Source organism: Artemia franciscana, chromosome 16 (assembly GCF_032884065.1).
Source record: "Artemia franciscana chromosome 16, ASM3288406v1, whole genome shotgun sequence".
In the NCBI taxonomy this organism is placed as follows: domain Eukaryota; kingdom Metazoa; phylum Arthropoda; class Branchiopoda; order Anostraca; family Artemiidae; genus Artemia; species Artemia franciscana.
In genome coordinates, this window is record NC_088878.1 from 20,690,668 (window position 1) to 20,714,072 (window position 23,405).

At 34.2% G+C, this 23,405-nt stretch overlaps 1 protein-coding gene across 2 annotated transcripts in view; it reads right to left on the reverse strand.

The window, feature by feature from the left end:
* The window catches only part of LOC136037200 (methylcrotonoyl-CoA carboxylase subunit alpha, mitochondrial-like), a 51,037-nt gene extending 35,247 nt beyond the window's left edge, over nucleotides 1-15,790 (reverse strand). Inside the window, exons 1-3 of one of the 2 annotated variants that reach the window (XM_065719776.1) lie at nucleotides 15,723-15,790; nucleotides 3,425-3,599; nucleotides 135-352 (exon numbers count right to left, since the gene is read on the reverse strand). In XM_065719776.1, coding sequence (XP_065575848.1) covers nucleotides 135-352; nucleotides 3,425-3,599; nucleotides 15,723-15,757 — 428 coding nt within the window. In that variant the 5' untranslated portion in view covers nucleotides 15,758-15,790. Of the gene's footprint in view, nucleotides 1-134; nucleotides 353-3,424; nucleotides 3,600-5,887; nucleotides 6,019-15,722 lie in introns of those variants that run through there. The other variant, XM_065719775.1, reaches the window with a different exon arrangement.
* Between the last annotated feature and the right edge of the window lie 7,615 nt (nucleotides 15,791-23,405).

The window sequence follows — 23,405 nt, forward strand, 5'->3', positions numbered from 1 at the left end:
ACGCTGAAATAAGTGAAGATAAAGTTTAGTTACATGCAAAATGTGTTAAAGATGATCAATACAGTTGTGACTCAAGCTTTTGAGTCAAAGTTTTGGAGTTAAAACGTGACATAAAATATATTTAATAAGTATACCTTTTAATCCCCATGTCTCTTATTGCAGTGGCAGGTGGCCCGATAAAAGCCATACCTTTTTCTTCACATAACTGAGCAAATTCAGTATTTTCAGAAAGGAAACCATAACCAGGATGAATAGCTTGGGCTCCACTGATCTTAGCTATCTCAATAATCTTGTCCTTTTGTAAGTAGCTTTGCTGAGACGGGGCAGGACCAACCAGAAAAGCTTCATCAGCCTGGGAAAAAGTTTAACTTTACAATTTCTGTGCAGAATAAAAAACATGGGATTATCATTTTTGATATTTGTTGGTCAGCATTGATCAACAGTAAGAAAAAACATAAATGAATCACTCCCTCTTTCATAGAAAAAAAAAATCACTATTTATGGGTATTTTATTCATTAAATTACAAGTCGACAAGAGCTTACGGATTAAAACGATACAAAAACCATTACTGAATCAACAAATTAGATTACAAAGCTCGTATCGGAATTTCCACATTTTTAACCGAAAGTCAAAATGTTACTACGATCATTTTTTTAAGACAACATTCTTGATAAAAAAAAAATACTAAAAATAAAAGGTTTCTTAGGTTTTATCTTAATGCAACCAAAGCGAATAAATTTTTCAAGATTTTAGAGTGAGCTCAAGCAGCCTACACATTTTTCCAACTTATTTTGCATTTAGTCTTTTTCTAAACGGTCTTTATTATCATTTCTACTTGGACGTCAACTTTTCTATTTGTATCCTAGTCTTTTTCATGGTTTTTGAAAGACTAAAAAACTTATGAAACTTATTTTTCTACTGCAGTTTATTAGTATTGGATCTATCCAGTGCTGTACACAAACATATTACAAAAGTAACAAAATATAAAAACCAAATAATCAACGAAAATTATGTTTAAATAGTAGCTTCAAATGCTTACGAAAAAAGTCTATTACTTTAAGCATTAGCTAGGGATCTACCTGTCGGCATTAAGGGGAACATCTCTATCAAAATAGTTTTTTTTAATCCTCTTGAAAACCATGAGAATGATGACCCTAAAATCCCTCCTTGAGATTTCAGAACCCTCTTCCCTCCTGAGAAATATTTAAAGGGGTGTACTTTGTCATGAATGTGTACTTTGTCATGGATATGTACTTCGTCATGGATGTGTACTCTGTCATGGATTTGTACTTTGTCAAGGATAAATGATCATCATCCTTAACGCATTTTTATGCAAGCATTAAACCAAAATACAAAAATGAGCGTTGAAAGAGAGACTGGTAGTCAAACTGTTTATAGTAATAAACTCTAAGTAGAGAGTAATTCCTGTCAAAAGAAACCAACAATCAAAATAAAGCTTTGTAAACTGCTGATGCTCTAGGCTTGTATTTACTTTGGCTTGATTCATTTTTATTTTGTCAGTGCTAATGTATGTAAAATTGCCAGTGCTAGTTTTTATTTTCGTAGTGAATGTAACATTGTAACATTATCAGTGCTAAAGTATGCCACCAGGCATGTGCACTGGTTTGTCATATTTATTTATTTAATTGTTGCAAATAAAAAATTATCTATCTAAACAATTTTACGTAAAAGTTTTAATTATGCAACAGCAAAATCTGCTATTTATACTTATTCTAAATACTAAAAATTTACTAAATTCAAAGTTGCTCATCATAACCTATTAACAAATGAAAATTTGTACAAATATAAGAAAGGAGTTAAACTCCTCCAAAAAGGAATGTAATCTTAAAAATGTTAAACAATGAAATCCAATAGCCTTGAGAAGCCTAAATCCATTACCTGAAAAATATAAAATTTCCTATTTTTCCATAAAAGTGTGGTCAGGCATGTCAGTGTTTTTTCCCTAAGTAACACAAGAGATCCCTTTTATTAAGCAACAAAAGAGATCACGTCACAGGAAAGTGTCGCATTTTGGCCTGTTAACACAAGGGACAAAATGCTATTGAACATGATTCTGAGAACTATTGAAAGAGTATTTGTTTAACCTCCCTCTTTCAGAATCAAAACTATCGTACGGTATACAACTTATCCCTCAATATACATGCGGTCTATAAAAAATGAACCATTATTACATACTATTTATCAACAACACTTAACGGTATTTAGCATTGCATAGTTGCACACCACTATTAGGGTGTTGATTCAAATATTATTTTATAGGGAGATGGTATCTAAGGTCCCAAAAAAGCGTTTTAGACCCGGACTTCCAAATTTTAATGACAGGTACTTCATATGAATTAACTGAGCATTCAGAGAATTACAGTTTCAACTTCTGATCTTCTTTCATTAGAAAGAACATAAATATGAATGAACATGGAATGAACTGTGCAGTATGGATACTGAGGGGGCAAAAGCTGTTCTTTTAGCGCAGAGATGACGTTTTTTAGAAAACGGCCCTTGATTTCGAAAAGCAAGTACATTAAATGGGTGTTTTTTCTGTAAACATTGTTCTGAAAAAGCAATTGCAAGTCCAATTCAGATGTTTGAAAAGACAATCAAACAAAACACTTGTAATTATGCAATAACCATATTTGTTACACTCGTGAATTTAAAACAAAATAAAGATGAGTATTAAACTGATTCACAAGTAGTAATGGTGGCTTTGAAGTGGATGAAAAAAAAATGCAAGCATGATTTGTTTCATGAACAGTTTATGATGATCAGATAGAACATTACTGCATTCCAATTGTAGGCAAACACAATAATCATGATAAACCATCCCCATTAATAACACAGAGGTGCATTCATATGGCTATCATAGACTAGAATCTATTTTTTAGGAAAAGCTATAATAGAAATAAAATGTTTTGAGTCAATAGAGTTCATTCCAAATAACATGACTTGGTATTCACAGAAAATAGTAGAAGTTAAGCTATCTAAGCATTCAAAGATTTTAGGTGTAGTTCAAAATTATGCTGTAGCAATGGAAGGGTTGGGAGGGGGGAACTCAAACACATAATTATATTTGAACAAGCTTCTGTCTCTATCACTATAAGAACTTAGTGAGGGGCATTTATGGTACATTTTGAACCGCTACACTAAGTCTCAGGCTCAAAAGCTAGCCTAAAATACTCTAGAATAGCCTAATCCCATTTCTTCGATGATCATAACCGACACCTCCCCTCCCTCCTAGTTGAGCCAGTGTGCTTATCTATGTCTGTAAGAATAATTAAGGAAGGTTTATACTCCTCATACTGTGAAATGCTCAAAAGGCAGCAAACAACGCACTAAATAGAACGCTTAAAAAGATGGTATGATAAATTCAACATGCAATACTATACACAAATTAAAATTTTTATTTACCATGGCAACATGTAAAGAATTCTGATCAGCCTCACTGTAAACAGCCACAGTTTTTATGCCAAGTTTTTTTGCACTTCTTATGACTCTGCATGCTATTTCGCCTCTGTTGGCAATTAGAACCTTGTCTATATTTTTCACTTTTTGTTGACAGCATCCTCTTGAAGGGACTTGCGACCTACAGTGGAATTTGAGAATTTGAAAAAAAAACAAGAAAATTAAATGACCTACAACTAAGAAAAAGTAACTAATTTATTTTTTAGACAAAAGAACAATATAGTTGTTCAATCAGTAATGAACAAAGTCGAGTTTGAGTTGTTTTTTTTTCTCTGTTATATAGTGAAAATCTACGATTAATACCTAATGAAAAAAATTAAAAACTAAATACAAGGGAATCTCTGGAATTTCAACAATGATGGAACAGCAATTAGAAACTGCTAGCAACCTAAATTGTATATCTTATCCAGTAGGCAATCTAGAACCTACTGGAGTCTTAACCTTTATAAGTTCACCACTCTCTTTTTAACATTTTTTTTAACAACTATGCAATAGCCATCTTTTGCATTAAAAACAAAAATAATACAAAAATTAGAATTATAAGACCAACATTAAACCAAATCCAAAATTGCAAACTTGAAGTGAAGATATGAATCATCTTTTCAAAATGGTATGGTTTTGTATAATCTTTTTAGTTATTTTTAATCACAGGTAGTAAATATACTTTTCAATAGGTTGGATGATTATTTTTGTGGGGAAAGGGGTTGATGTAGGAAAGGGGCTGAAATACTAGTAGCCACAAGACTAAGCCAGATTTGTTTTCTGGGAAAGCATATCCTTTGGACAAACCTTAGGACTAATTTATCCTCCTATGCTCATGGACAAGAATCAAAGAATCCACATTAACCACCTTCGTCTGAAAAACTTTTCAGTCACTACTTCCCACTATAATAGCTAAGTTTGATAAACAAGCAACACTCTTGGTAGATAATGCCTAATTTAAAGCTGTTGCTTCATCAATTTCCAACTTTAAACTACAGAGAAAAATTTGAAAAACATGAATGTGTAACCAAAGTGAATGTAAAAAAAAAAAAAAAAAAAAACAATAACCATAATAAAAAAATCTTACATAAATAGCCCAATTTCTGTCTTTTCATCACTTTTATTAGACCTTTTGTTTCTAGCTAAAGCCTTCTCCTATTGTTGGCCCCTTATTAAGATAAAAAATCATTATGCAGAAAAAAATGAAACAAACTACAACTACTGTAAATGAATAGAACAATCTAAAACAAACATAAATTATAACAAATAACCTATTCAAACCTGAAGTTGCATTTATATTGCTCAGGCGATTAAAGTGTTTAAACAAGTTTTGGCCAGCTTTACCAGCAAAAGTGTTGCAGCAACAGCACTTTAGTTTTGTTTCTTCACATCAGTTAGACCCTCTTATTGCCAATCTCCCAAAAATTTTAAATATTATGACCCAAGAAGAATCTTTTATTAAAAAAGAAAAAAAAAATTATGGCATATTCAATAAAGGAAGTAGTAATATATGTACTTTCTACTTAGAACAAACTTTTTTTTTCTAAATCCTGCCACCCAGTGCTGTTACTTTTAAAATGCACCAAGCATACATGCAGATTCTATCCTAATCTATATTTTTATTTGTAAATTAAATCATGGAAAATTACAAGCTAAGCATATGTTACTTTGCTTTCAAATATAGCACCTGTTATAAAGGCCTAAAAATTTTTTTTAGATTTTTGTACTTAGGATTTGGAACTGATTTTAACTATGTTTGTGCTTTTGAATCTAAATGCAAAATCAATGTTTCTCTATTAGCTCTATTTTTTAGATTAATTCATTATTGACCTATGTTTTTTTCTATCAAAAATTTCAAGTATGAATGACGTAAACATCATACAAGGATATGTTTTTGTATATTTGCCCTTTTATCAGTCTTTTTCGTGACAATTGAACTTAAATAAAAATATGTATGATCTAAATTGTTACTATTTAAAAAAAAAATATTTTGTCTAGAATTTTTTTTCAGGTGAAGATGCTTTGCACCCATCTATCACTTTGTTTTGGATGAAACAAGTAATCCATCCTTATTGTAACAAGAAGGGAAATACATTGAATCTCTTTTATTAGGTCATTATTAGCAGGGATCATGAAAATATGCTCACTACAAAGGTATCTGGCAAGTTTTTGTTTCCTCTTTATCCTTGTAGTTACTTTGTCATTTGGTGTTCATTTTTTATGGTCCTTTGTTTTTGTATATTATATATAGCTAGTGTTTCTTGGAACCTATTTATGTGAATAAAACTATCCATTATATTTGTGTTATTTCATAGAAATAAAATGTGTTTAATTAAAAAAGACTGTGAACTGCGTTCTGATGTTTTTGTGATATATGCAGGGAATAAACAGTAATAGAAAACAGAAAAAAACTGTTGATGATATTACCTTAATTCGCACTTCAGAGCGATAAGGTCCAATGGATCTGTGTTACTCTGTGAGTGATAATGACTGACATCTGTTATTGATCTGGATCTTGCCAGCAGTATTTCCAGTTCCTGCATGACCACTCGCTATCCATTGACTTCTTGAAAGTTATAGGTGAGGTTGCTGACACTGTAGACTTGGAGAGGGAATTCCAGTCATTGACAATTCTTTCGGAGAAGAAGTTTTGACGCATTCTTGTGTTCACATGGCATTTAGGAAGTTTCTTTGAATGGCCTCTTGTATGGGATTGGTGGGACATATTCAGGTTAAGGAGACTAGATGTGTCATTAGAGAGTTTATGGGTAAGCAGCATGTCACCTCGTCTGCGGTGGTACACCAGAGTGAGTAATTTGAGTTTTTTTAGTCTTTCATTGTAGAAGAGGTCTTTCAGCCCATTTATAACCTTGGTGGCACGCCTCTGCACGCCCTCAAGAAGTCTCGTGTCGCCTTTATATTTGGGAGCGGCTATGCAGTTTCCAAAGTCAAGGTTTGGTCTTATGATGACCTTATAAGGTCATCTATATTGTAAAGCACGCTTGTCTTGGAGATTTTGGAGTAAGTGTCAATGATCAGAATCAAGCCTGGGCACTGTATATTGAATGCAAAACGTGTAAAGAGCACTTGCAGTACCATAGTAGATTACTGGGAAAAGAAAAAGCCTAAAATTTGGAGTAACAATGGCCTGGAGAGGACCCAAAGATCCCTTTAATGAGTATTATTTCTACCTAGTAAATATTACTGACATCACTCTGAAGAACCACTACCAGTTGCCTTATTCTGATTTAGACTATATATGACTATGGCTTCTAGGGCCTCTAGGACATAAGGGACAAAATATATTCACTGAGTTGGAAAATGAGAGGTCTAAAAGAGAAAAGATGGATATTGGAGAAAGAATATCGTTACTGAGCAAAAATAAGCTTTCTTTCATTGCATATCAAACTGGGTCTAATGAAACAGTCCATAAAGGCTCATGATAAGATTATGCTTTGCCTATATTGAGGAGGGAGGGAGCTGGAAATTAAACTGACCTGGTGAATGAGATGCTTAACAGTTTCAAGTCCTCTGAAGGCAATATGAAAATTAAGGTCTACTATTTATGCAGCCACTTATACCACTTTCAACCTGTTAGGTCACTAGATCTACTGCATCAATTTTTCACAACAGTAAAAAGACCTGAATCTAGAATTCTACAAATATTTTTTCGCTGATGCTGTCCTAGTAGACTGATGACAGAGACTAACTGTTTATTTTTATTTATTCATTTTTTTTTTTTTTTGCAAAACAGAGTAAGCTCTGTTAAAATAATAATAGGGAGATACTGGCAACAAAACCACAAATTTTACAATCCCATAGGCCTGTCACATTACAAGACAATGGAAAATAGAGACATAGCTTTAATAAGATCACAAAAAGGAACTTTATAGTAAATGCTAAACACAATAAACAGGGACTGGTTTATAATGTTTTGATTGGTACAATGAATAACATATTCCATAAGCTTGGTGCAGTACAAAAACAAAGCTAATATTTCAAAATGAAACAATAAACCATACTAAGACCATTAGATTTTGGTTCTAAGTGCAGATTATTGCAGGAAGAGGTACAAATCAACGCTGCTTTAAAAGCTGCAATGCTCTTTGTTGACACAACATATTCCATGATTTAATAGAAGAATCTGCAAAGAGACTCTAACTTTCCTTGATAAGTCCCTTGACTGATATAATTTTAATGAGTTCTGCCATTTGGGTGAATAATGGCTGATCTGAAATAAATCATCTTTCTCTGTGAGGCTAAAAAAAGGTATTTTAGCTTGAAATTTAAGGAAGCTGAAGGAAACCCATTGAAGACCTGGCAAATAATCCGCAGTGTTATAGGTCAGAGTCCTAACATACTACTATCTGAAGTGATGGTAAATGAGGCAATAACTACAGACGATTTTACAATTTGTAATGAATCATTTTATTTCAGTAGGTCCAAAAATAGCTGAAAGGATTTCCATTTCCGGAAAATTCACCTTTTAGATCCACTTTACCACCCCCCTATAGATGTATTGTTGCATCTAAAGAGGATTAGCATGGACAAGCTAAGGGATACTATGTATGCCATGAAAAATAGTTCGTCTGGTAGTGACTTGACGAGTTTAAAAATTCTGAAATATATTCTTCCATCTACATCAAGTAGTCTAACATCATTAATCAATTATTGTTTCAGACAAGGTAAGTTTCCAGATTGTTTAAAGTATGCAAGAGTGACACCAGTTTATAAAGGTGGTGACAGAAATTTGGTAATTATCACCCACTATCAGTTTTGCTGGTTATTTCTCTTCTGATTGAAAAATGTTTTATTTCTTGGTTAACCACATTTCTTGGGAAGCTTCATCTTTTGAATATTAATCAGTTTGGATTCCAGAAGAATAGGAAGACAGGGGATGCATTGATATTTTTGACAAACATTATTAATGTGGCATTAGACAAAGGATTGAAGGTTGGTGCAGTATTTCTAGACTCAATAAAGGCTTTTGATACAGCTTACCATGGTCTACTCTATGAAAAGTGCAAAGTTTGATCTTCAATGGAGTTTCCTGAGTAACCAGTACAAGTTCGTAGAGATGAATTGCTTAAAATCTGAATTGCGCCTAGTCAGTTGTGATGTCCACCAGAGATCTGTTATTGGCCTGATTCTTTTTCTTTTGTTTATTAATGAAATGCCTAATTGAATCCGTAATTGTTGTTTTAGCGTTAGTGACATGACTAAAAGTCTCCAGAATGAAACTGTGTCATTATTTGTGGATGACACGGTGGCTATCAGTGCTGCAAAGATTACTCCTGACATCAATGAAAGAAAAAGTGGATAGGTTACATTCTTGGTTGAGGGTAAATAGGCTTAAGCTTAATCTTGGTAAGTCAAAATTTGTCATTTTTTCTTGATGTCCCGTTTTTTATCCTTGGATTAATGAAATTGTCAAAAATGTTTGGATTTTAAAGTGTGTATTATCAATTAAGTACCTGGGGGTTTACATTGATGAGATTTTATCATTCTAATTTCATGCACAGTCTGTGAGTAAAATTTTGTCTTGTAACTTAGATAAAATGAGAAAACTTAAGCATTTTTTCCCTACATATGTCCTTTGCCTCCTTTATATTTCCCTTATCCATCCATATAGTCTGTATAGTAGTAGCGTTTGGCTTGGTATATTTGCTTCTGCTGTCTAGCCTGTACAAGTTCTTCAAAATAATGCTCTTTTTTGTTGGTTGGCCTACAACCCTGGGATTCGGTGCGGAAAGTCTACACGCGAAAAAGGATACTATCAGCCTCTGGACTACAAGAGAAGAAATACACTTTTGTTTATTTTTACTCTACATCAGGATACAAATCTTTCATGTTTTGACAGTTTAGTTAATTTGAGATCCATGATCCACAATTATGACACTCGATCTTCTAAAGAGATTAACATTCCACTGATTGTTTTGACATAGTTGATGTTTGATGTTTTCTGTGCTTCATAGGGGGATTAGAAGTTGAAATAATCTAGACCAGAATTTAAAAAATAATAGTGATATTTCTTTTTTCAAGAGAGAAATAAAAGAAATCCTTTTTACTAAGCATGAATTTTAGCTCTTGTTTTTTTTTTTTTAGGGGGGTCAAATAAATAATTAAGTAACTTATTTTGGCCTCTAGGGTTATGATTTTATAAGTATTATTGAATTTGTTTGTTGTAAGGCTTATGGTACTGATTAGGCCATATTGGTTTTAAACCTGTTGGTTTTATAAAAAAAAATTCTTTGTCCTGTATTATTTTCTAATGTATTTTTGCCACCCACTTGGACAAATTTTTTACTTCTTGGGGTGGCTGCTATTACTGTTTTTGTTTTGGTTTAATAATAAATGTTTTCTCTCTCTCTCAAAATCATCAATGCCATTAACAATTCAAAAAGTTTTGACCAAATCTAATTTATCCCTCCTGAAGCAGAGAGAACAGGCTCAGACTAACTAACTTTTGCTCATAAGGAAAATATTTCAAATAGCTGACAAATTCGGAAGTTCATCTTTGTAGTTTTCAATGACCTTTTTCTAGAATTTACTTGTTGAATATCATGCAGATGAGCAGTATTCAACAACAGGTTTTGCTATTGCCTTATGCAGCGTAGTAACCTAAAGCTTTGTGGATTATACCATCTGAATATACTTTAAATGCAAGACGAAGTGTAGTTTACTTTATATTACACAGCTTATGCTTGTTTATCAAACTTCAGCTGATTATTTAAGATAAAGCCAAGATCCCTGACATAATCAACAGATTTCACCTTCAAATCATAAATGAGGTATTGGTATGCTACTGCTTTCACTAGAAACTGTTGTTATGGAATACAACTTGCATTACCATTTTAACTACAGGTTGATTTGCATAGAGTTATTTAAATATATAAAAGGAAAATAAGACTTGTACACTGTTCCTACTTCTGCCAGAACAAGTTTTATGTAGGCTAATTGCATTCTAAACAAAGAATAGCCTAATTATATCAAATAACTTTTGGTAAAGTTCTAGTAGGAGCTTTTTACTATCTTGGTAAGTAGCCTAGTTGAGTCAGGTGAATAAAACTTTAAGCAATGAATCTATGGGCCTATGCCTAGCTTTGATGTCTATTATACAATAAAAATTTGAGAAGTGAAGTTTGATGAATACTAATGAAATAAACTAAATATGATGAAAATACAATACTTCAGTAATAGAATTATGAAAACTACCACAAAGAATTATGGAAAGGGCCACCCAGAGTGCATTATATTAAATATGTAACCTAACCAAAATACCAACTAAATATTTATTTAAAATATAGCTATAATGTAGTTTTGCAACAAGCCAAAGGTAATTACCTGGTAAAGACAGAATGAAAATTAAGTATTATCTCATACATATTCTTGAGTGTGTATTATATAATAGACAAGCAACCCTTGTTTTTATAACTAGGGCTTAAAAGATTACATAGCCTACATGACATATCTATTGCCTATAGAAATTCTGATAAGAAAAAAATTGGCTTAATTTTGTGTTTCCAATCTCTCTGTCATTGGCTTTAGTATTTGAAAATATAGTTTCTGTTGTTTCAGAAGAATTTTTTAGCTATATCAACTGTTAATTCTTAAATTTTAAAAATGGATTTACAGATTGTTAAAACCTAGTGAATTGGGATTGAGAAAATTTATGACTTGTATGACTTTTCTTGTGCCTCATCTGAGGAGAATATCTATTTTGCAGGGATTTTCACTTTTATAGCACCAAAATTGAAAAAAAGGTCACCAGAGGTTGTTGCCCTCTGGAAAGGAGAGGGAGTGACTTCAAAATACCTGCCCAGAAGCAGGGGTGTAATTTGCTATGGGGCAGGGAAAAGCAACTCATATCCAAAACTCATGACTCATAAACTCAGACAAAAACTCATAACCAAAAGATCAACTTATAACTAATAACTAAACATCAAAAACTCCCAAATAGAAAGATGTCTCCACTAAAGAACATTTAAGTATCTGCACATTCCTGGCTTCCATTACTTCAAGAGGTAGACTATTCCAAGGTGAAACAGCCCTACTAGAAAATGAACATTGCCCTATTTCCTTATTTAATTTTAGAGGGTACAGTTTGTAATGATGTTGGTGGTTTGTGTGATAGTGACTGTGTTTGAAAAATGAATCAAAATCTACATTGTCTATACCTTTAATAATAGAGAACACATTGATAAGGTCACCACAACACTGTCTGAAATGTAATGACAAATACCAAGCCTAGAGAGTTACTCTTTGTAGGGAAGAAGGCAAAGGTAAGGAATCATCCTTGACGCCCTCCTTTGTACCTTTTCTACACAAAACTCATCCATTACATTTAAATGAAACCAAATGGAAATGTTATACTCAAGAAGTGGGCAAACAATAGACTTTTAAAGTAAACAGAAATTTCGAAGATTGAATTTTCTGAAACTTCTCTTCAAAGATAATAGATGGTAGTCCACAAGGTTTATTACAATTTCTTCAGAAGGAACATTTGTACCAGACAAAAGATATATGTAATTGGGAGGTATCCTATGACATTAGGTAAAATAACATGCTTAGACAGATTTATAAACATGGAATTGAATTCACATCACTGAGTCAGAGAATCCAGGTCCTCTTGCATAAGTTGTACATCTGTTAGATCTTTTATGGGTAAATAGACTTTCATGTTGTCAGCAAACAGCTTTGAAAATGAGTAATGGGTAGAAGAGGGCAAGCCATTAACAAAAGAATAGAATAGAACAGGTCCTAGGCAAGAGCCCTGGGGCACTCCACTTATTACTTCAATCAGAGATGATATCACCTCCTCAACAACTAACTGTTGAGTATGCTCTTCTAGATAATCGTCTATGAATGAAACTGTTCTTGGTCCTAGGTTATGTATAACACATTTACAAAGAAGTAAGGGTATCAATACTTTATCAAAAGCCTTTGAAAAATTCAACATAAACACAATCAAATGCTATACCTAGGTCTGCAAAGCTCTGAAAGTCAACAATTACCTCAAGAAGTTGGGTACAATATCTTCATTTTCGAAAACCATGTTGAGCAGGACTCCAAAGACTATTGTCATCAAAGTACTTCTGAAATTGCTCTACAATCAATTTGTCCATCACAACAAAAAATAGATGTGATAGAAATTGACCAATAATTTGTAAAATCTAATTTGGAACCTTTTTTATGAAGGGGTTTTACTAATGAATTCTTCCAGCCAGAGGGACACAACCCATGTGCAAAAGATAAATTAAATATGAAAGTAAGTGGCTCTGCAATTTCTGCAGCTATTTTTTTAATCATTTCATTTGAAATATGTCTACATCTGGTGATTTTCATGTGTCTAATTTTTCAAGAGTATCAAACACTTCAATTACTGAAAAATCTGAATACTTAAAGGATGAAGTAGTTTCAGGGGATGTTATGGGTATTTCAAAACATGAGGGTACTGGTATTGGCTTAACAAAACAAAAGCAAAATTCTCACTAAAAATTTGGGCCTTTTCAAAATTATTATCAATTGTTAGTTTTGTAGATGGATGTGTGAATGTGGATATAGAGGTTGCCAGGTTTGGTTTATTTCTATTTATATACTTCCAATATATTTTTAGTGATGTAGTACTAGATTAAATGATGTACATCTCAATCTCTTCACAACTGACTCTAAGAAGCTTAGTAAGCCTATTTCTTGCTCTTTTGTAAAACAACCATTTATCTTATTTTGCAGTTGGCTTTGTAACTGTTGTGGCTTATTTTTGCTATTATGCAATTTAATATAAGACTACAAAAGATTGTTTTTTTTCACAAATTACTTGGAGTACTTGACATGGAAGCTTAAGCTTTCTTCTGTGGTCAGAACCATTTACTCATCAATGGAACAAATTTCTCTCTAAGCTGCTTTAAAACTTCTTTCAGATATTCAAAAGCTGAATCTAGAGACACCTGACCAGTTTTTAACTCACACATGATATTAAGAGACAAAACAAAATTCTTCATAGATTCATAATCTGCATTAATATAATTATACCTCAAAGTGTCAACCCCCTTTCTCTGAACATTAGTATTCATATAAACTTCAAATACAACATGATGACTTTTAGCAAAAGGTGGTCTAAAATCTATGTTTAAAACATCATCTACAGGTTTACTAATAAGAAGGTCCAAAATACATGGAGCAGCATTCTTTCTGGCTCAAGTTGGCCTATCAATATGCTGGTACAAGTAAAGATCATCCACTCTATCTAAAAATTGCTGTTCATAACACAGACTTGTCTGACTTGTACTATGGACACACCAATCTATGCATGGTAAGTTAAAGTCACCCATAATAAGTAATTTGGAACAACATTATCCAAGACAAGAAAGACATGCAAGAATATTAGCATTGTTAACAGGGCTTGTAAGACTGGATGTAGGACTCAGATAATTAAATAGCAATATGCATATAACTACTTTGAGAAGATAGCATGATATCAATCCAAACACATTCTGATACTGAATCTACCAATAGACCAATTACCATAGAAAACTTTATAGATTCCTGAATATAAACACAGATCCCCCTTTTAGCTGATTTCTTAAACACTAAACTTTGAAATGGTAACTACTGAGCAAAAATAGATGCATCACAGAAATGTTTCAGTAAAACTTCCATAACAGTGACTACATGTGGTTTCTATACCTCTAACTCACTAAACTCTACCCATTTGGAGGAGAGACAATCTGCATTAGTGTAAAGCACCAAAAGTGGATCACTACAATTTGGCTTGGGGATGAAAAGGCCACTGCTCTTGAGCTCATACACACTGCTTTTGTCACAGAGCTCATATTGCATTGCTAGAGTGGAATATGTATAAGCCTTTACTTGGGTGCTTGAGGGATTTTTATGTAGGCTTTCCTTCACTTTTGAAATTTCCAGAATAACTGTGACTTTTACTTTGCCTTTTGAGCATTTATCTGCAATTTCTGCATCTAATTTTGAGATTTTTTCACAGCTAGTTTCAGTAGAGCTTGAAATTTGAGTTCCAGATTGTTTTGCAAATTTGTTTTGAATTTAGCAAGAGATTCAATTACAATCTTCCTAATAACCTCAAGAGTAGTTTCCTGATCTTTTTGTTTGCAAATGGGGCAGTAGGCTACCATGTTGACCCTAGGTAATGACTCATTTTGATGAGAAGTTTGTAGTCTGATTTTGACATTTCCAAGAACTCTACACACAACCATATTTCACAGTCATCATGTTATAACATTACAAAGTATCTTTACAGTACTTTCATTGTACCAAATGGCTCATTTTTTTTAGTTTTGACTGTTGTTTTCACTTGATTTGAGGAAACTGGCTCCAACTTTACCCCCCCCCCCCCTAGGATTTTGATGAAATTATACCATTGCCCAGAAGATCATTAAGGCTCTGGATATATCCCCAATAATATCATTCACCTGACTCAACCACTTCTCATGATTGCAAGAAGCCCCTAGACTTATCAGGGATAAGTCTACAGACTAAAGAATGTTCTGGGAAGGTATTTTGAAGTACCTACCTCTGCTTCTTTTCCCTTCAAAGGACAGTGTCCTTTGATGACCTTTAAAAACTATTGTAATATGAAATTGAAATATCCCTTTATATACCAATTCAGGGTATGTATTTGCAAATTGGGGGGGGGGGTGTAAAGTTCTTTTTTTATGGAAATGAGAGGTAAGCTTAAACTTTACCCCCACCCTAAAGTGTAAATATATATATATATATATATATGTATATATATATATATATATATATATATATATATATATATATATATATATATATATATATATATATATACACATATACATATATATATATATATATATATATATATATATATATATATATCTGAATCGGTATGTATAGGGTTAGGGTAAAACTCATTTGCAGCAAAAGTGATTTGTATTTTAAAAAGAGCATAGCCTAAAACAGGCATCAAGTGGTATGTTCACTTTATTCATGTCAATAATATAAACAATCAAGAGAGATAAAACTCTACAAAAAGAAAACTTCAAACGAGACGACGGCCAGTAGACGACTGGCCGTCGTCTCGTTTGAAGTTTTCTTTTTGTAGAGTTTTATCTCTCTTGATTGTTTATTGTCATGTCTGGCCAGTTCGGCTTAAGAACTTTCATTTGTCAATAATATAAACAGCAAAATATTTACCAAAACCCTTTTAGTTTATGAGTTATCGCTAATATTTGTTAATAAAGAAAGCATTTTCAAAACTAACCCAAGGAAAACTAAAAATTTTCTGGTGCCTTGCATTTCCAGATTTTGAAAACACTTGCCTTTTTCATATGTTTTTGCCAGTTTGAACGTAGCGGAAGGCTTTTACTGACGCAAAGCTCTATTGCTGTGGTCAAGAGCCAAATTACAAATTGCAGTCGTGCGAAATTAACCATTGGCAGCCCAATAGCGTCGCCTAAGTAAATAGCGATAAGAACACAATGTATCATTTATTTTTTTACTTTTGTTTTACCAAGGCCCTTCGGATAGAAATTTCCGAAGGAGCTCATTCGATTGGAAATTAACAGTTCTTGTGCTCCTTTTTAAGGGTCAAAAGTGATTAAAGGGACCCCCCCCCTTAGCAGAGTTGCAGCTCAGATTTTGAGTTTGGGGGTATGAATCACGTGCCGACAAAATCGTCCAGTGTGCGAAAAAAGACTGATACATAAACTAAATTAAAGTGAAACACCGACATCTTTTAATTTCAGGGAAATCGAATTACCCACTGCCTCCCTGCTCCCAAATTCTTTTTGTCTCCAAACACATCTAATCAAATTTTTCAGATATCGATTTGTTCAGCCAGTTAAGAGGTCCAGTAAACTATGTTTCTGGCAATGTTGAGGCTGTCAACCCCCCCCCCCCACGTGCCTCAGACCAAAGGCTACAAGCTGTGTATTTAACGATTTTTAATATTTAGTATTGATTATTGGGAAGAAATGATGTTTGACCATTACTGTAAAAAAAAAATCAAAGGTATTAGAGTAAAGATATAAAAGAATGTTGAAGAAAGCAATTCAGTAAATCAAACTACGTTATATACATACAGGCTGTAAAAAGATGAAACTCAAGAATAGCTGAGGCTATTAAGTTGAACTTTGAAGGAATGATGAAAATTTTGAACTAAAAAAAAGGCACTATGTGCGTGTTACCCCTATTGCTACTATTACGACTGCTGCAACTACTACTTCTACTGAGCTTAAAGGTATTAAGGTGTAACTTTTAGGTAATTTTTAGGGGGATATTAAACTGAATCAAAACACACTGTGTGCATTCAGGTTGTGAAAAGGATGTATGGGCAATTTCACAGGAATAGCTAAGAATGTTATATTCAAAATCCCAGGTCGTGTTGGGAGAGATATTCAACTAACGAAAAGGCACTCTGTACATACCGCTGCTAATACTACAGCCACTACTTCTGCAACTATTACCGCTATTATTACGATTACTAATGCTAAAGCGAAGAGTAGGAAGGTGGAGCTTTCGGAAAATACTTAGGAGATGTTGCATTTAATCTAAATACATTCTGTACATGCAGGTTGTCAAAAGAGCGTATCAGTAATATCCCTGAAATGATCTAGGGTAGTGGTACCCAAATGGGACTGGGCTCTGGCCATCTAGCGAAAATTCTTAATCTCGGGACGCACGTTTTTGCTCTTTTAGAAACAGTACTTGATGTGAACATTGTAAATTAAATTATACTAACTCCCTTATAAGCCTGTTTGTTTCAGAAACTGGGAAGAAATGAGTATCCGCGATACATTTCTTCTTCCTTATATCGAGGTTCGCTGGCTATCCAGGGGAACAGTAATTACACGATTAATGGAATTTTGTGAGGAAGTTACAATTTACTTGGAAGGGAAACTTAATATATTTAAACATATACTTGATGATGAATTCAATCTCAAGCTCACTTATTTGGCGAATGTTTTTTTCCAAATTCAAATAATTCGATTTAAATTTGTAAGGTTTAAACGAACCAGACATGTCTGCCTTTAACTCTTAAGGAGGTCGCTAGATTTTGTAATTTTCAATCAAATGAGGCCCCTCCAAATTTTCTACGGCAACTCCTTTCATACAAAAGTGCCTTGGTAACAAAAAATAATAAGAAAATAGAGGCCACTTCACTCTTTATATGAGCAGCACCAATGCGCTGCCAATAAAAAGGGGTTTTCGGCGTCAGGGTGGACCTTTCACAATTTTGCAAAACCAGGACTATGACCACAGCATTGGACGGAATAATTGTTAAGGGATACCTCTTCTAGGCTTTGCTTGTTTTGTTGATTTTTTAGGGGGTTAAAAAATCTCTTCCTAATTATGTCATCTATTATGGGCTGCCTCCACAATATAGTGTAATGTTTGTAGGCCTGAATATGTAATGAGTCAGAGGTAATAGGCTTGAGACTACTTCTGCAGGCCGTCGACTATTGTTGATAGGGGAGCATCACCATAAGTGGAAAACAATGTAGTGACCAAGACGGTCCTCGAATTACACAAACTGGCTCGAATTCCAACTGGATGTCCGTGTGACTTCTTGTTTTTCCTGTTCTATGCTGGATTAAGTGGTTTGTATAGAGCTGAGAAGATTTATTTGTCCCTGACCCACAATCATCGAACCCCTGGCTTTTCCTGAGGTTATACCATTTTCAATAATCAAAGTAATGTGAAACTTGCAAATTGGAACTCTACTAAGTTAAAAAGCATCTATTGTATTCACATTTTGACAGACGAATTCAGACGTTTTGAACTAAGCTTGTTATGAGCTTCAGAAATTTATATCCCAGGGTAAGGAAACATAAAATTAGGTGATACAGAATATACTCGCGTGGGAAGGATTAAATGTAGAGACAGGGAGTAGGGTTCATGATGAACTAGGAAGCTCCTAAGTCTTGCTTCATAATAAAATCCTATAATAGAATCCTAGTTTCTCATTTTACAACTACAAAGTTTAAGGTATTAGTCATAGTAGTATATTCTTCTGCAGAAGTAACTGATTGGGAGAGTGGCTAAGATGAATTTTATTTTAAGTTAAAGAAACAAAAAGACAGGATACCAGGTAGAAATATGTTATTTCTTATGGAATTCTAATGTCTAGTCTAGTAGAAAAAAGATAGGTAGAAATTCGGATATTAACTTATATATCAATATTAAATATCCTTACCAAAATATAATTCAATTCCTCTTTCTTAGGCCATAACAAAAAAGAGATTGAGATGAGTAGAATATGTTTTGCAGAAGAAGGAGGAAGAAATGAATCATTCAAATGCCTAGAATCATTCTTTACGGTCATCCACTAGGCTCAAAGAAAAAGTACGTCGTCCCCGTATGGAATGGGGAGAGGTTGTAAGAAATTTTTTGAGGAATTACGAACTTCTCAAGAGGGTGCACATAAGGAAGCTTTGGATAGATTGGGATAGAGGAGGAATGTCTACAGATGCCTTGGCTTTTACTGATGACAGATACTTTTCTCTCGATTTCTTAACATGCCAACGCGGTTTCCTACCAATATTCCTGCTTGCTGTATCTTTCAGTTGCTTGTTAATTTTATCTATGGCAATGGGCATTATTTTAACATTCTGACTGGGAAGAAGCGAGTCGCGGTCCATATCTACACAGTCTGGGATACTCTTCAGGGGAAAGATGGGTTTCGGGGAGACCTCCCCTGGAAATTTTTGAAAAATAAAAGCCTAACCGTGTTTTAAGTTGCCTGAAAGCTAGTTTAGGAAACTATTTTATAATAGATAACAAACAACTAACAGTAAAAAAAAAACTAGCATAACTAACAAACAACTAACAGTAAAGTAAAAGTGGCGTGGACCTGCTCTAAGTCTTCGGTAATATATTTAAAGTTACTATTTAACAAAGTACTACACGGGAAAATTTAAAACAGAATTTTCACAATACATAATAAACAGTACAAACGGATCAAGCAAATATAAAACTAAGTTGACAGTCCTACTTTGTGCGCCATTCCAGCTGTTGAGGCTCACTGGCAGATTCCTTGTGGTCGTTGTGCATGGTGTGCATGAGCCATAGGGATGCTTCTGTGCATAGCCCCTCGACGAGAAATCCAGCTACGTGGCCTCATTGTGGTAGAAGGGTGGCAATCACTCGGTCAACCTATTCTTTGACATTTGCCAGCTAAGATGCAGAAAGGGTGCCGTCCGAAATTGGAAACCGAAAATGGTTTAATATATTCCTATGAATCTTATGCAAACGGCTGACATTCGTAATGAAAATGCTCATCTATGAAATGCCAGGTAAGTGACACACTGGAGGCTCAGGCAACTCCGGTGAAAAGTCAGTAAAATGGCCCTCTATTTAAACGACGTCAATCCATCATTGTGTGGCCCAGTAATGTTTACTCGATGAAGTGTTTGACAATGATAAAATTTATTGCTGGTGAATTCAAACACTAGGATAAGGATATCCTTGGTCTATATGAAATGAGAGTGAACAAAACCATCGAAAATGACTTTGTCTTTAATCCTAATGGACACAACCCCTTTTACTTCTTAATTACCGGTCAACGACGGTTCGGGTCAAGCCGTTTTTAACACTCTTCTAGAATAACTGAGCCGCACCAAGCCTCTTAAATTGGTAAGATATTTCCTAGTAATGGGGTGTGGCCTGGTTTAAGAGCCACTTATTTAACATCACTGTTATTGTCACTTGTACCCCCACGAGAATCGATCAACAATTCATTATAGATGAGTTCTTTGATAATATAACAAAGCTAGTTGTATCCATACGCAGGCTTCACCTTGTGATAATTGCAGGCGATTTCAATGTCTGCGTCGGTAGCCGTGAGCTCGACGTTGAACGACCTTGAGATAAATTTGATTTTATGATAGACACAAATGAGGGAAAAGACTCAAGGAATCTCCTTAGTTGCAAAACCTAATTATAGCTGATACTTTTTGAAGCACAAAATGTTGCACAGGATCACCTAGAGATCCAGAAATACAAGAATACGATTACAAATTGACCACATTCTAATATATGGGTGCTAGACAAGCTCTATCATGATTCTTAGAGCCTTTAGAGTCACTGACACTGGCTTGAATTACAGCTTTCATCCTAGTGGAGTCCTAACCCTCAGACTAGCAGCGCAAGAAAAGTTACCCCCCCCCATAGAGGAAGGATGTAAGGTGTTTTGAAGACAAACAAATCATATAACTATTCTGCTTAGGGCTTTCTAATCGATTCTGTAATTAGGATGAATGAAAATCAATCAAAGAAATTATAATATAGGTAGCCAGAAAGATTCTTGAGAAAAGAAAACGAAACTTTAAAACAAAAAATGGATCTCTGATTAGACCATCAAAATGACATTAAAGAAACAGTGATTGGGCAACAAAAGGGCATTATATGACTTCAAGGTCCTCAGAAAGAAATACCACAAATCCGCTCGCCAATACCGCTAAAGGTATTGAGATAAAATGGCAACGGATATAGAGAAGGCTGCATGGCACTTTTACTTCAGGAAACTCTACCAACTTCTCAAAGAGGCTTTTTGTAAGTATAAGAATCCCACAACTTCGGTAAGAGGTATTGCCAGCATCGTTTCACATGTGGGTACAATATTACAGAGATATGGATGTCTCACTTTAAAAATTTACTGAAATCTAAGACATCTGCAACTCTATCATAATCCACCAACATCAAAAACACTTTTGTCAGTAGACAGCTCTTCTAATCAAACTACTGGATAGGATGGAACTAGCCAGAATAACCCTAAAGTGATGTCGAAATTAAACCACCAATTTCGCAAGATCCTGGGAGACCTTGGGACTCAAAATCCGAAAGCCCTGATAATTAATTCTATCCAGTGGAAATCTTCGAAGTATCCCCCAGCTTAGCTCCTTTACTTCAGTGTCTTTCAAATACAATTTCGAGACAAGAATGATTCCACCGAGATTGGCAATACTCTGCTACCATCCTTGTATTCAAAAAGGCCGACAGATTTGAACCCAAAAACTATTGTGGTATATCCTTCATTAGCATAACCGCGAAGATCATAGTTATTTCTCACCTGAAATACTTCAGATCTACAGAAAACTTGACAGCCAACACAATCAAATGAGATTCAGATCAGGTACAACCTTGAACCTATTTGTGGGTATAGACAACACGGCTGTTGACTGGACCTCTCCTGGCTTGAAATTGTCGTTTCTTTGGCAACCCCCACTGGAACTTTACCGTCTACCACCTCTTAAGACCAGGGAGAGCTGCAGAACTTGTTTTCTAATTATTGTTAAATTAATAGCCTTTCCTTGTCAAACTCCCAATATAACTAGCATTATCACAATTTTCGCTGATTTAATAGAAAGTTAATTTAAAAATGTATTCTTAACTTAGTTCAATTTTATGTTTTAGAAAGAATGAAACTGGCAACACATTAACCAGTCATCGTTTCATCGTTATTTCTCATCGTTTTTCATTTTCGGCTTTATTTGATAAATTCTGATTTTGTTGGCGAGCAAGTGCCCTCCCCCCCCTTTACACCGTCAAATCACATTTATGTTCATAACCTTTATCTAACATCTCTCTGATTCACACTTTAATGGGTTCTTTACTTTCTTTACTTTCCTTAAATTACCATAAGATTTATCGCTCAAATTTTTCTTAAAATTCTATGTATAGAATCCTAATACTTTGAGCCGATATTTTTTGCTGCGAGCTCTAATCCGGCTCTAATTTATGTTTATCATGTAGCTCTCTTAATAAGGCAAACATTTTGAAAAAATCTTCCAATCTGGATTGTCTAGATAGAAGTGAGTTGCCTAATTAAGTCGGCCTAGGCTCACTCGAAAGGAAACACTGTAAAATTCTGAAAACATTCTATAGTATTTACTTATATCATTCCTGAAAGTCCTTCACATTACTTTATCCCCCCCCTAATGCGTAAATATAGGCCTGTAGCCTAGCACAAACTATATATTTTGGTAGTATTCTGCCTTGAGCCCTAGGGTTATTCAAAAAGAAACACAATATAAAATTCTGGTAAAATTCTAGTTAATTGACTTCTTGCTATCTCGGAAAGGGTTTAGGTTAGGAAAATGAAACTTTCACAGATGGGTCTACAGGCTAAAGTATGGCCTACAAAGGTATTTTAAATTAACCACCTCCGCTCCTTTTCCCTCTAGAGGGTCCTGAAATTTGCCTACATGACAGGTCTTTACCTATTGAAATTTTGACAAAACAACATTTCATCTTTTGTTACTAGTTGCTTTTTCTCTGCCTCTAGTTTTGAAAATTCAATTCCTGTTATTTGAGTAGAATTTTGAGCCATATTAATTATGGCCATATAATACCAGTAAGACGACCGGTACTCGGTCACTTTGTTCACTCTTCACACTTTTTGACATTCAATCTACTATAACTACTTTATTATACCACCTAGAAATTTGATTTTTCTACAGTTAAAATTGTCTCTGTTTTTTGAACAAGCAGGTCATTAATTTGAATAGTTTTGCTTATACAGCGCTACATATTTTTGAATTTAGCAAAAGCTATCAGTTCAGCTAATACTCGTCATATAGTTTCTCCTATTGACAAAGATATTACGCAATAATACAGTATCTAAGTCAGAGCCTTGCTATTTCTCGATCACTTCCAAAAAACCCGTTTAAACATTCTTTGCTGAGATCTATGACTCAGGCCCTTTGTCTTGTTATTAGACATTTTAATGTTTTGAAATTTGTTATTTCAAATTGAGAAATGGATAAATTTGAGAAATATGTTATTTTAAATTGGATTTTTAGAGAAAAAATAGTGGATTCAGGAAATTTTTTTTGGGGCGGGGGGATGCATAATAGGCTGCTTGGATAAACAAAGAAAGGTACTACCCAAAGAAATACCCTCAATTTAAAGGGAGCCTCAACAATTGTGAGTCGTGGTAGGCAGT